The sequence below is a fragment of the Urocitellus parryii genome, unplaced genomic scaffold (genome assembly GCF_045843805.1).
Source record: "Urocitellus parryii isolate mUroPar1 unplaced genomic scaffold, mUroPar1.hap1 Scaffold_118, whole genome shotgun sequence".
Lineage (NCBI taxonomy): Eukaryota > Metazoa > Chordata > Mammalia > Rodentia > Sciuridae > Urocitellus > Urocitellus parryii.
The window spans coordinates 590,454-603,478 of NW_027551893.1; the positions used below are offsets into that span (position 1 = coordinate 590,454).

At 48.6% G+C, this 13,025-nt stretch overlaps 2 protein-coding genes across 7 annotated transcripts; one reads left to right on the top strand and one right to left on the bottom strand.

Annotated features, from left to right (window-relative positions):
• Positions 1–184: 184 nt before the first annotated feature.
• Positions 185–12,619, bottom strand: LOC113190400 (RAD23 nucleotide excision repair protein A). Of its 6 annotated transcripts, none has more exons than XM_026399646.2 (9): positions 12,437–12,619; positions 11,142–11,303; positions 10,821–11,002; positions 10,628–10,683; positions 10,377–10,504; positions 10,044–10,122; positions 9,816–9,949; positions 7,280–7,444; positions 185–451 (listed from the first exon to the last, which is right to left on the bottom strand). In XM_026399646.2, the coding sequence occupies exons 1-9, from the start codon at positions 12,506–12,508 to the stop codon at positions 293–295; spliced, it is 1,137 nt and encodes a 378-aa protein (XP_026255431.2). In that variant the 5' UTR covers positions 12,509–12,619; the 3' UTR covers positions 185–292. The 6 variants fall into 6 exon arrangements, with proteins under 6 accessions (XP_026255431.2, XP_026255433.2, XP_077650556.1 ...); XM_026399648.2 differs by having other exon boundaries at positions 9,816–9,946; positions 12,437–12,618; XM_077794430.1 differs by lacking the exon at positions 185–451 and adding an exon at positions 6,459–6,832 and having other exon boundaries at positions 9,816–9,946; positions 12,437–12,617.
• On the top strand, positions 3,962–5,950 carry LOC113190401 (large ribosomal subunit protein mL64). The gene is made up of 2 exons (XM_026399652.2): positions 3,962–4,351; positions 5,595–5,950. The coding sequence occupies exons 1-2, from the start codon at positions 4,002–4,004 to the stop codon at positions 5,914–5,916; spliced, it is 672 nt and encodes a 223-aa protein (XP_026255437.1). The 5' UTR covers positions 3,962–4,001; the 3' UTR covers positions 5,917–5,950.
• Positions 12,620–13,025: the final 406 nt, after the last annotated feature.

A 13,025-nucleotide genomic window follows, 5' to 3' on the forward strand; every position in this document is an offset into this window, starting at 1 on the left:
AATTTTATCAATCTTAATTTTATCTATCTATCTATTTATTTATTTTGTTTTGAAACAAGGTCTCACTGAGTTGTCCAGACTGGCCATAAGGATGTGCCCCTCACTGAGCTACACCCAGCAGCTGTGTTTTTATTTTTTAAATTGTGAGATATGAGTCTACAGAAAAGTGTACAACACACGTATATCAAGTGATGGACAACTTAATGATTATTATTCAGGAATCACTATAACCCAAGTCAGGAAATAACGGTGAATGTCGCCCAGATACAGAAAAGCAAACAGACTGGAATGATCAGCTAAGAGACATGTTACCAAACAAACCCGTTGTCATAGATGTCTCTCGTCCTGCCAGAGGTGGCTCCCACCCTGAAGTCAGAACAACTGCTGCCTTGCTTTTCTTCACTGGTGACTCCTGAAGGTGTGCACACCCATAAACACCAGGATTTTTCAACTGTAAATGAAAATTGGGACCATTTATATGATTTTACAAAATGGAAAAAAAAATTTGAAAACCTGTGTCTAGATAAAAATTTAAAATATAAAAAAAAAAAAAAAGGGCTGGGACTGGGCTCAGTGGTTAAGCACCCCTGAGTTCAATCCCTAGCACCAAAAAAAAAAAAAAAAAAAAGACACTGTGGTGTTGAACTATGACACAAGAAAAGAACACTGACTCCAATTTTAGATCAAATTAAAGCTAGCTTGTATTGTGTACATAAAAGCTGGCCAGCGACTGTCTCACCTGAAACTTGGGCCAGAGAACAGCCTCCAGCTCTCCAGAAAAAAAGGTTTTATAGCACAAAAAGTTGCAAAGGGGGGCGTCTTGAGAACTTACAGCTAACAAGATTTTGACAAGCATAATACAAAGGCAGGCAGCAGGTAAATGATCTACATGGCATGCTATTTCAAGGTATGGAGTAAATTCAGATCCCAACATCAGAATTTATGAGGCGCTGCTGAGGTTTCAGAGAGGGTTGTTATCTGGACAGGGGAGTGAGAATTTATGAGGAGCCACTAAGAGTTAGAGAGAGTTGTTATCTGGTCAAGGAGACCCGGACATGGGTGAATTCAAGGCACAGGCAGGAATTTCAAACAAGTTTAGAAATCTCCGTAATTACAGTAAAATAGAAATTAACTTTTCATAACTTTGTCACGACGAGATGGCTCCCAATCTTAAAATGGAATTAGGCTGGGTTCCTCAGGGGATGGAGCCCCTGATCTTGCACAAGGTAGGCAAGCACTCTATCACTGAGCTACAATCCCAGACCTTCTCATTTTCAGAGAGGGTCTTGCTAGGTTGCCCAGGCTAGTCTTGAACTTTTGATCCTTTGAGTGTATGTATGTGTGCCACTTCACCCGGCTCTTGAGTACAATTTGGTGGCATTACATACATTCAATTGGTGTGCAATCATCATCTTTATCAATTTACAGAACTTTTTCATCACACCAAACAAAAATTCTGCACTCATTAAGCAATAATTTCCCCAGCCACCTGCTCAGGTCCTGAGGACCTCGATCTACCTTCTGTCCCCATGAACTCAGCTACTCTAGTAACCTCAGAGGGGTGGAATCACACAATGTTTATCCTTTTGTGACTAGCCTGTTTCATTAGCATAATGTTCATCCATGGAACTTGAACATGCTAGACAAGTGCTGTACTGCTAGGCCACACCCTTAGCCCCCCCCCCTTTTTTTTAAAATTTGAGACAGGGTCTCACTAAGTTGTCCAGACTGGCCTTGAACTTGTGATCCTCCAGCCTCAGCTTTGGGAGTAGCTGGGGTTTTAAAGGAGTGCCACTGCACCTGACTTCATTCCTTTTTAATGCTGAAAAAAAAAATATTTTTAAAGATAGTATTTGCTTTCGACATCTTAATCAATCATTTTAAACACTTTTCACCATAAAACATTGGATTACACTGGGGATGTAGCTCAGTGGTATAGTACGTGCTTAGCACATATGAGGACCTGGGTTCAATTTCCAGCATCAGAAAACAAAAAATAAACAATTAAATAATTCTAATAAAATAAAAAATAAATCAGGCATGGTGACCTGTCTATAATAGCCCCAGTTACAGGAAATGCCAAGGTAGGGAGAATGCATTGAGTTCAAGAGTTTCAAACCATCCTAAACAACACAATGAGATTCCTTTGCAAACAAAAATATATTTGCACATGCTAGGTGCCGGAATGCACGCCTGTAATACCAGCAGTTTGGGAAGCTGAGGAAGGAGGATCATGAGTTCACAGCCAGCCTCAGTAATGGTAAGGCACTAAGCAACTCATTGAGACCCTGTTTCTAATTAAAATACAAAAAAGGGCTGGGGATGTGGCTCAGTGGTTAAGTGCCCTTGGTTTCAATCCCTGGTATCAAAAAAAAAAAAAATCAAAAAAAATTTTTTTAAGAGAGAGAGAGAGAGAGAGAATTTTTAATATTTATTTTTTAGTTCTCCGCGGACACAACATCTTTGTTGGTATGTGGTGCTGAGGATCGAACCCGGGCCGCACACACTCCAGGCGAGCGAGGTACCAGTTGAGCCACATCCCCAGCCCCCCCCCAAAAATCAAATTTTAAAAAGTAAAATGGAGCAGGAATAAATACTTAATGCCATCAACAGCATTTAAGGAAGTGTTCAACATTTAAATGTTCTACTCTAACATAAAATAGAATCTAAATATTCAATTTAAAGTATAAAGCAGGGCTGGGGATGTGGCTCAAGCGTAGCGCGCTGGCCTGGCATGCGTGCAGTCCCGGTTCCATCCTCAGCACCACATACCAACAAAGATGTTGTGTCCGCCGAGAACTAAAAAATAAGTATTAAAATTCTCTCTCTCTCTCTCTAAAAAAGTAAATAAATAAATAAAGTATAAGGCAAAATGTAGTTAGGTCCTTGAATTTTTTAAATTTATTTTTATTTTTTGTAGGGGGACTGGGGATTGAACTCAGGGACACTCAACGCCAGTCCTATTTTGTATTTTATTGAGAGACAGGGTCTTGCTAAGTGCCTCACCCTTGCTGAGGCTGGCTTTGATCCTCCTGTCTCAAGCCTCCGGAGCCCCTGGGATTACAGGCATGCATTATCATGCCCAGATTTAATATTGAAATATTCATGTTTCAAGTAAGTATATATATGATTGTGGGATTTTTTTTTAAATACACTTTTTAGTGTAGTTGGACACAATACCTTTATTTTACTTATTTATTTTTATGTGGTGCTGAGGATCGAACCCAGGGCCTCGCCCATGCTAGGGGAGCCACAACCCCAGCCCATAAATGATTGTTTAAAATAAAAATTAGAAAAAAAAATAAAATAAAATAAAAATTAGGGGCTGGGGTTGTAGCTCAGTGGTAAAGCGCTTGCCTTGCGTGTGTGAGGCACTGGGTTTGATCCTCAGCACCACATAAAAATAAATAAAGATACTATGTGTTCATCTACAACTAAATAAATATTTAAAAAAATTAAAAATAAAATAAAAATTAGGTATTGTGCGCAAGTGAGAATACGTAACAATGAATGTTATGTACAACTGTATGTACAACTGTAATGTACCGATTTTTTAAAATACTGGTAAAATATAAGTAAAAATTAGGGCTGGAGGGTGTAGCTCGGTGATAAGAGCGCTTGCCTAGATTGTACAAGATCCTGCATACCTTCCCAGAAAAAAAAAATTGAAAATAGATTTTAAAATAAAAAATTAAATGCTATTTTAAATACGTAAGACCAAAGTGTCACTTTAATAAATATCTGTTTAAATAAAGCTTAAAGCTATACTTGGAGACGTATAAAACGTACACACACACACACACACACACACACACAAAGCTTAAAGCTATACTTGGAGACGTATAAAACGTACACACACACACACACACACACACACACACACACACACACACACACACACACAAGGGTCGCCCTCTGGCCCTGCCGGGGCTCCAAAACACCTCGCGCTCAGGCAGTGCCGTGGTCAGCCCGGCTGTTCGCGAGGACCCCACACAAGCAAGATGGCGGCGCCCTGGCGGCAGACGCGCACCCTATTTGGGTTGTCGGTGACCCTGGGCCCGGGCTCCCGTAGCTACCGGGCGCCGCCACCCCCACGCCGCTCTTCGGGTCCCTGGTGGCCAGACCCAGAGCACCCGCTGACCCCGCGCTGGCAGCTGGGGCCGCGCTACGCAGCCAAACAATTCGCACGACACGGCGCTGCCTCTGGAGTAGCCCCCGGTTCACTGTGGCCGTCTCCAGAACAGCTGCGCGAGCTGGAGGCCGAGGAGCAAGAATGGTACCCAAGCCTGGCAACCATGCAGGAGTCGCTGCGGGTGAAGCAATTGGCTGAGGAGCAGAAGCGTCAGGCCAGGTGCGTGTGTGCAGGAAGGCTCGGGGCTGCCCTCAGTGGCCCGCCGTTCGTGGGTAAACTGGGCACGCTCGGTAGGGGGCGAGGACTTAAGCGCATGCTCACGTAACTGCAAAACTCATCTGCAGATGTTTACTGAGCCTTACTATGTCAATGACCTGTCCTAGGCGCTAAGGACATAGCAGGGAACAAAACAGACAAGATAGTTTTAGATGGCAACAAAAGACCGTTAGGAAGATAAACAGGGTGGGTTGCATTCTGGAGGACGACTTCGGTTTTGGAAACCTGGGGTGCATCTGAGAAGGTGATGTTTAAGCAGGGCCCTGGGTGATCAGGCAGTATGGAGCGATTTCAGGTAGAGAAGCAACTGGTGCAAAGGTCCTGAGATGGAATCGTGTTTTAAGGAATAGCCAGGAGCCCACTGTGGCTAGGAAAGAATGGGAAGTGAGGTTGTGACCTCAACTCCGGACCTGGAACCCAGAAGTCGGATTTGGAAGCCGATCTGAAGGATTAGATTTTAGGGAAGAATGGAAGTGCGATTGGGTGCATCTGGTTGTTGCTACTTCCTGGGGGAGGGGCCTGGTCAAGTGTGTTCCTAGTGTTTAATCTTCTTGTCCTTCCAACAGCCTTAGAGGAGAACATCACTCATTTTAGAGACAGGCTTGGGAAAGTTAGATGTCCAATCACATTGGCAGTCAATGGTGCAGCTAGGTCTCCAGTATCTCTGCCCCTCCCCCTAGATAACCCAGGCTCCGGAGTTAATTCTTCAGTTTCACTTTTCTAATTCTTGAAATGGGGCTATCATGGGTATCTACAAATTCACAGGACTGGATGGAAACGTCCAATGTTTCTTGCCTACACTCCTGTGCCTAGAATTGGACCTGGCATACAGTAGGTACTCCATGAAGTCTGGAATGGAGGAGTGAAGTTATCTACGGGAATGGCACTTGGATGGCTCAGTAGACAGCTCAATGAAATGTTGGGCTGACTTGGCATCAACCCCTGGGGATTTTTGGAGCTTGGCCCACCCTTGTGCTCAAGTTCACACACAAGTTACACAGACCTTCATGTCTGTTTCTTCACTTGTCAAGTACTTTTCCCGACAGTTAATGGCAACGAATAGTCTTCTCATGTTTTTCACCACAGTGGAGTTGGGAGAGGCAGGTGGTGGGCAGAGGCCTGGTGTGTGTGGAGGTCTGCTCTGGCAGTGTCCCTGCCCTCATTGCCCTCCCTCCTTCCCCTGCAGGGAGCAGCACATTGCAGAATGCATGGCCAAGATGCCACAGATGATTGAGAACTGGCGACAGCAGCAGCGGGAACGCTGGGAGAAGGTGCAGGCAGACAAGGAGAGGAGGGCCCGACTGCAGGCTGAGGCCCAAGAGCGCCTGGGCTACCACGTGGACCCAAGAAGCACCCGCTTCCAGGAGCTGCTACAGGACCTAGAGAAGCAGCAGCGAAAGCGCCTCAAGGAAGAAAAACAAAGACAGAAGAAGGAGGCGAGAGCTGCTGCATTGGCTTCTGCTGCAGCAGCACAGGACACAGTAGCCGCTGGGGCCCCCAGCTCCTGAGCTGTCTTCCCAATAAAGCCTGCTGCCTGACAGATCCACCTCAAAAGGCTGTGACTCACTCAAATTGCCTCCCAGGGTCCCCTGGTTTCTTCCCTGAAACCTGGGACTAGGGATTCCCACAACTGGCTCTGTTCATACTGGGATGATAGACCACTAACGGGGGGCTTCAGAGGAAAAGAAAGGGAGATGTGATGGGCAAATAATGGAGGAGCAGATGGCAGCAGAGAAGAAGGCTTCTGTTTACCAACATTAATCTCCAGTAATTAGCCAATTACCAGGGGGGAAGTGCAGCCAAAACAGAGTGCCATGATGATGGTGGGGGGCAGGGAGAAGCAGCCCTTCCAAGGCTGAGCTGGGGCCAGGGCCCAAGGCCTGGGAATGAGACAGCTTCAAGGGGGAGGAGACACTGGGGCCCCATCTGCAGGAGCTCACAGGCCCCTCTCCCCCTTGTTGGCATTTCTGCATCTCCTGTGCCCAGCTAGCTCCCAGACCCAGGCAAGCTGGCCTGGGAGGCCCCAGCAGGCAAGGACCATTGTTAGGGCTGGTTTTTAAAACTTTATTCACTTCAAAACCTTTATCAGAGACACGGTTCTGTTCTGAGGTGGGGGTGGCCTTGGCCTCCAGGGCTGTTAGCTCTTCTGCAGGCTGGAGGCCAAGGCCAGACTGGGAAGGGGGCCTCGGGCCTCTCGGGGCTCACCCCAGATGGAAAGATTTAGGCCACTCCAATAGAGGATCAAAGTTTGGGGCTCCAGCTTCCCCTCATCCTGGAAGAGGGAGGGGTGGGAGGGTCCTCAGGGGCGCTTCGGGGGATGGGGAAGCAAGCAGCCGCCTCTCCATCTGGCTGCAGGGAGCTGGGACAGAGGCCAAGAGGGGCCCATCTGTCGCCTCCTGGTCCTGCCAGCAACTTTTGAGCAGGCTGGGCAGAAAAGGAGGATGGGGACAGCTGTCTGGCCTGGGTCTTCTTAGACCAAGATGGGAATGAGGGCCACTTTAGGAGGGTGGGAAGCTAGGCTTTGTTTTTTGTTTTTTTTGGTTTTTTTTGCAAGGTTTTTGATTTTTTTCCACTTCTTAAATAAACATGAATATATATATATACTTTTTTCTTTTATAAAACTTTTGTGGAGGTGGGGTGGGGTGGGGACGGTGGGCGGCCTGGCCTCCCAGCATCACTCGTCATCAAAGTTCTGACTCAGGAGAAAGTTGGCAGCCAAGTTCTCGTTTTTTTCACATGCGAAGTAGGCCTGGATCACCAGACTCTCTGGGAAGCCCAGGGCCTTCAACTGTGGGAAGATGGGCAGGGGTGAGCAGGTATATGTGTGGGGGCTGCCCACCAGTGAGGTCACCCCCCAGCCAGGCCTCTTACCCTCTCTATAGCTTCCTTCTCCTGCGGCGTCACCTGGATATAGTTCATCTGTGGGGCCTCCTCGCCTATGGCACCCACCTCCCCCTCCACGTCTGAGATGTCTGCCAGCTCACCAGGGGGTTCATTCAACATCTGGATGAACTGCTCCTGGTGTCTGCTGATTTGCTGTAGAAGAGGGCGGAGGAGAGATGGTGATCCATGTCTCTTGTCCCTTCTCCCCAGGTCCCCAACACAGTTTTTGCTTTTCCACTCATTCAACAAACACTCAGAGGTTGTCTATTTCTTCTAAACACAACATAATGGAAAGAAGCCCTCTCTGTCCTGGTGGGATGTAGTCAGGAGAATTAAATGCAAGCAAATAAAAGACCAGACAACTGCAGACATGGGGCTAATTGAGGGAGCCAGGCAGGGTGGTACAAGCCCTTAATCCCAGCCTCTTGGGAGACTAGGACAGGAGGACTAAAGTATAAGGCCAGTGCCAGGTGCAGTGGCACATACCTATAATCCCAGGAGGCTGAGGTAGGAGGATCACAAGTTCAAAGCCAGCCTTAGCAATTTAGCCAGGCCTAACCAACTTAGCGAGACCCTGTCTCTAATAAATAAAAATACAAAAAGGGCTGGGGATGTGGCTCAGTGGTTGAGTATTCCCTGGGTTCATTCCTCAGTACCAAAAATAAATAAATATTAAATAAAGTACAAGGCCAGTCTTGGCAACTTAGACCCTGTCTCAAAATAAAAAGGGCTGGGGATGTAGCTCAGTGGTTTAAAAAAAAAAAGCCACTGAGGGCCAGGTGGAAGGGGCTTGTGGTTTGTGGCATGGGAATAAGAGTCCCTCTAGATAAAAGAAGCAACAAGTACAAAAATCCTGAGGTATGAAAATTGGGCATGTCTCAGAAACATAATACCCACATGGCAAGAACAAGCAGACAAGAAAGGGAAGGGGGAAGAAGAAAAGGAAGGATGAAGAAGCAAGACATGAGATCAGAGGAAGGCTGGGGCCAGGCACTTTATTTCAGTGCAATGGGAAGTCGTAGTGGTAACAGTTAAACAGGAAAAATGTGATCTGGGTAACTTTTTTTTTTGCAGTGCTGAGAATCCAACCCAAGACCTAAAACATGCTAGGCAAGCGCTCTACCATTAAGCTACAGCTCAGCCCCTATGTACATTTTAAATTTATCTCATCTGAGTATTAAGAATCTAGAGATTCTGATGCATCTCTACATTTGTATATATCTAACAATTTCCGCATTTAGGAAAAAAGTGCTTTTTCAGGAATAGGGCTTTTAGTGAACAATGGATCAGAAGGACTATGTGGAAGTAAAAGGCCTTAAAGCTGGGAGTGGTGATCCTGATTCCCAGTGAATCAGGAGGCTGAGGCAGGAGGATCCCAAGCTTGAAGTCAGCCTCTGCAACTTAATAGCAAAACCGTATCTTAAAATGAAAAAATAAAAGGTGATGGGAATATAGCTTAGTGGTAGAGTACCTCTGATTCAATCTCCAGTACCTTAAAAAGAAAAGAAAAAGAAAAAGAAACAAAGGCCTCAGAGGAGGCTGTCAAGGTGTCAGGTGGGCCAGACATGGTGGCACACGCCTGTAATCCCAGCGGCTCAGGAGGCTGAGGCAGGAGCATCACGAGTCAAAGCCAGCCTCAGCAATGGCAAGGTCCTAAGCAACTCAGTGAGACCCTGTCTCTAAATAAAATACAAAATAGGGCTAGGGAGGTGGCTCAGTGGTGGAGTGCAAGTTCAATCCCCAGTACACACATACACACATACATATACATACACATACACACACACACACACACACACAAAAAGGGTTTCAGGGAAGAGATGAGGAAATGAGGCAGCCATAGTGGCAGGGGCTGGGCTAGATGGAGGAGTAGGGCTCATCCCCAGCAAATTCACAGAGCTAGGGACTTGGGCAACCCAAGCACAGACAAGAAAGTCTGTTCTTGAATATCTGAAGTCTACAAAGTACTTTCATTGAGATGTGAAGTCAGTAATGGATGAAAGTAGTATTCAGGGAGATCTGGGTTTGTTATGTAGGCTGAAGGGTCACCACACAGTAAGACCCTAGGATGGTAACAGGAGGACTGAGCACAGATTAAGAACACAGGGGAGAGGAAGAACCAGCACAAAGGACTAAGTAGTAGGGGGAGGAGCAATAGACTGTGTCCTGGGTCAGGAGAGGTAGATACTTCCTCAAGGACCCAAAAGAACTTGCTACATTCCTCCAGGCCAGAGACTGGGCCCAGGACCTGGACAAGCATCCTCCAGCTGCATGACCCCAAGCACACAAGCTGCTCTACGCTTCTTCTGTCCTCTTTAGTAGGGTGCGGGGTGATGTGGATGCACCCATACCTCAAAGAGTAGTCAGGAGAATTAAATGCAACTAGGTACCTCAACAGATCCCAGGGTAGGGGGTGGGGCCTATGCTTAGCTCTCTGCTTTCTCCTTCAAAAGATGGGTTGTGGGACCCCCAGGAAAGGGGAAATGGTACCTGCTATGGCTCCCTCTGCCCCCGGGGGCCACACCTGCAAAAGTTGAGGGTTCTCCTGGCCCAGCTGCTGGAGCAGGGCGGGCAGCAATGCTGGGTTCTGCTGAATCACCTGCCGCATGTTCTGAAACTGGGGCTGGTCCCGCAGGAACTCCAGAGGGTTCTCTCCTGCTGACAGCAGAAAAGGGTGTAGTGAGATACCCATTCAGGGCTGGAAATGTGTGGATAGCTCACACCCCACATGCATACTTCCCAGTTCACTCACCTGCTTCTGTGGTTGGCTGCTCAGACACCTGGCTCTCCTGGACAGAACCATGTTCTGGCTCAGGGCTCCCCGGAATTCCCTGTCAGGGATCCAGTTTAGTTCTCATGCACAGAACACCCGTTGCTTCCCTCCTGCATGCCCAGCCTAGCACCAAACAGGTGAGGCCTCAGCCCTGCCCTCCAGCAGCCCACCCACCACTCATGTCCAGCCTCCTGGGGGAAGTCTTCTGTGGTACAATCATACCCAGAGGGGGCAGGATTGGGTTCCCCGACTACTGATAAAGGCAATGAGGCCTGTAGCCTCCCTTGAAGTGGGGAAGGGGGAGCACCTCACCGTGAGCAGATACTCCACAGCTCGGTGGGGGTTGTTGTAGCTGGCTCTCAAGGCAGCCACGACCCGTTCCCGCTCATAGCCCATGGACATGATCTCTGTCAACATCGTCTCATATTCAGAGCCGGTTACTGTGGAAGGAGCAGCAGGACCTGGGTCACCAAGGACAGGGAAAAGCATCTCCCAGGCCCTCCCAAGGCCCAGCGGATGGCTGGGGCACCCAGTTGCCTCTGCCCTGGGGACCACCCACCCACCTAGCGTGGACGCCGCGTCTTCCTCTCGCCCGCTGCTACCTGAAGAGGGAACAGAGCTGCAAATTCAAGAGAGAGAAATCGGACCCTGTCTTCTGGTGGCTCCCCCTCCCCCCAGGGGCACGGGATTCCGTGTGTGGTGCTGAAAAGTGCCTGGAGAACAGGGCCCAAGGCGGGGCTGTTGCCCCTGTCTTACCCTGACACAGATTCTGGGGACGTCATGGGGGCTGACTCCTCCGATGGGCTCTTGTCCTCTCTGGTGGTAGGTGGGGGATGGGACATGCCTGAGGCAGGCGCTGGTGGGAAGGGTATGGAGGACTCTGGGACAGCAGTGGGTGAGACCTCTGGGGGTGCTGAGGTACCCTGACCAGCTTTGGCCTGCAGTAGCAAGAAAAGAAAAGGTGTCAGCAGCTGTATAAAGCCTTAACATCCCAGCCCATCTTTGCCCCACCCTGTTCATGGCTAATCTCTCCTGGGCACACAGGCTCTTCACCAGCTCCCCAGCTAATCTACCCACCTTGGTCACCATGACAACCACAAAGTTCTTCTCATCAATGCGGTAGTCCCTGATGGGGACATCATCACTCAGGATTTTGCCGGCATAGATGAGTTTCTGTCCAGCCACTGGGAAAGCATCACGGCCCTTCTCAGCTTCTATTTTCTCCTTCAGCACCTTCACCTGCAAGGGAGAGGGGAACAGTCATTGCAAACCCTGAGATTCTCTCTTCCCTCTGGCTGAGGGAGAAGACGTAAGCCCTAACAGCAGAGAGGTTTCATATCCAAACATGCTAAGATTTGAATTCACTCAATCATCCATTTAACAGCACTTACTGAATACCTATTATGTGCTAGGTAGTATTTTAGACACTGAGGCTGTTTCAAACAAAACTCAACAGAAGTTCCTGCTTTCCCAGTGAGGACATTAATGTAAGCAAAACATATTTCAGGTGACATAAAATATTCCACACTTCAAACATTCCGCAGTAACAGTGATCAATACTCACTAAGGGGATTTTAAATTGTTAGAACTATTTGTAAATGTACATGTATTGTACTTTTTAAGCCTCAAAAAGAATGTATGAAGTGAAAACCATGGGTCTCTTTACATTTGAGGAAACTGAGGCACAGAGAAACTAAGTAACTTTCCAAAAGTCAATATACTTGAGCTGATTAGGAAAAAAAAAAAAAAGTTTCTTTTAATACGAAAAATGGACAAGTGTTGAGGGTGTAGCAAAGCCTGGGTTCCATCCCAGCACCACCAAGAACAACTTCAATGTCTCTCTCTCACGTGGTAATGGTGCAAAACAGTGCCAAATACAGTCAGACACTCGTTTTTGAACAGAGTAAACGGCCAACAAACACGGACCACCGAAACTGTTAAGAGACCATTTATTGTCATTATCATCAGTCGGCATCTTTTAGTCATTATTGGCAGATCCTCTCGTCGATGACCCAAGGAGACACCTGCAAAGCTGGCAGCGCGGGGCGCCGGTCCCGGACAGCGCAGCGGGGCTGGGAACCCGAGCTCCTAGTTCCCGCCCCCCGCGAGGGCGCTGACACCGGAGCCAGGGCCTGGCAGGCACCGGGGGGGTGGGGCCTAGCCCCAGACTGGCTCAGGGGCAGGGTCCGAGCCGCCGAGTGCCGGGCCGAGGCCCAGCTGGGGATCCGGGAAGTCCGACAGGCAGGGGCGGGGGTGGGCAAGGACGGCCGGTGCCGTCCTCTCCGCCCCTCCCGTTGGATCCCGGCCTCCCCGCCCCCACCCTATCCCCGGCACCCGTCGCTCCCGCCCCTGGGCTCCGGCCCGGCCCGCACCGTCTCGTCAGGCTCCATGCGGATCTTGAAGGTCTGCTGCTGCAGCGTTTTAAGAGTGATGGTGACGGCCATGGCGGGGCCTGAGAGACGCCGCGGCCCCGGAATCCTCACACAACATGCAACTCACGCCGCCGCCATCTTACTGCCCAGCCGCGCCAAGCGCCAAGCGCTTCCGGGGCAGGCGGTGCGCGCGCTGACCACCACTGCACGTGACCTGCGCGCGCCCCTCAGCCCTCTAGAGCATGCGCATCCGTTCTCATTTAGGCCAGGCATGCGCAGATTAAACTCTACCTTAAGGGAGGAAGGTTTTTTTGCTCAGTGCTCTCACTGGTCAAATGACTTTCTGAATGACGCCATGCCCGTTAACGGTGACGTCATGTGGCTGCAAAATGGCTCTCGTGCCCCCAATTTCACCCCAAATGTTTGTTGATATTTAACTGTTTTAATGTACTTGTTATAACATTTTTTTTTCGGTTTTTTGGGGTACTAGGGAATTCAACTCAGGGGTGATTTACCACGGAGCTGCATCTGCAGCCTTTTTAAAAATTTTTGAGACAGGGTCTTAAGTTGCTTAGGGCCTCACTAAGTT

What these genes read in the sequence shown, in the direction of transcription:
- LOC113190401 (XM_026399652.2), top strand. Translation starts at nt 4,002, where the DNA reads ATGGCGGCGCCCTGGCGGCAGACGCGCACCCTATTTGGGTTGTCGGTG. An exon ending in GAGCAGAAGCGTCAGGCCAG is followed by an intron (nt 4,352 to 5,594) that starts GTGCGTGTGTGC and finishes CTTCCCCTGCAG; the next exon opens with GGAGCAGCACATTGCAGAAT.
- LOC113190400 (XM_077794430.1), bottom strand. Translation starts at nt 12,508, where the DNA reads ATGGCCGTCACCATCACTCTTAAAACGCTGCAGCAGCAGACCTTCAAG. An exon ending in CTGTGGAGTATCTGCTCACG is followed by an intron (nt 10,123 to 10,376) that starts GTGAGGTGCTCC and finishes GATCCCTGACAG; the next exon opens with GGAATTCCGGGGAGCCCTGA. An exon ending in AGAACCCTCAACTTTTGCAG is followed by an intron (nt 7,445 to 9,815) that starts GTGTGGCCCCCG and finishes CCTCTTCTACAG; the next exon opens with CAAATCAGCAGACACCAGGA.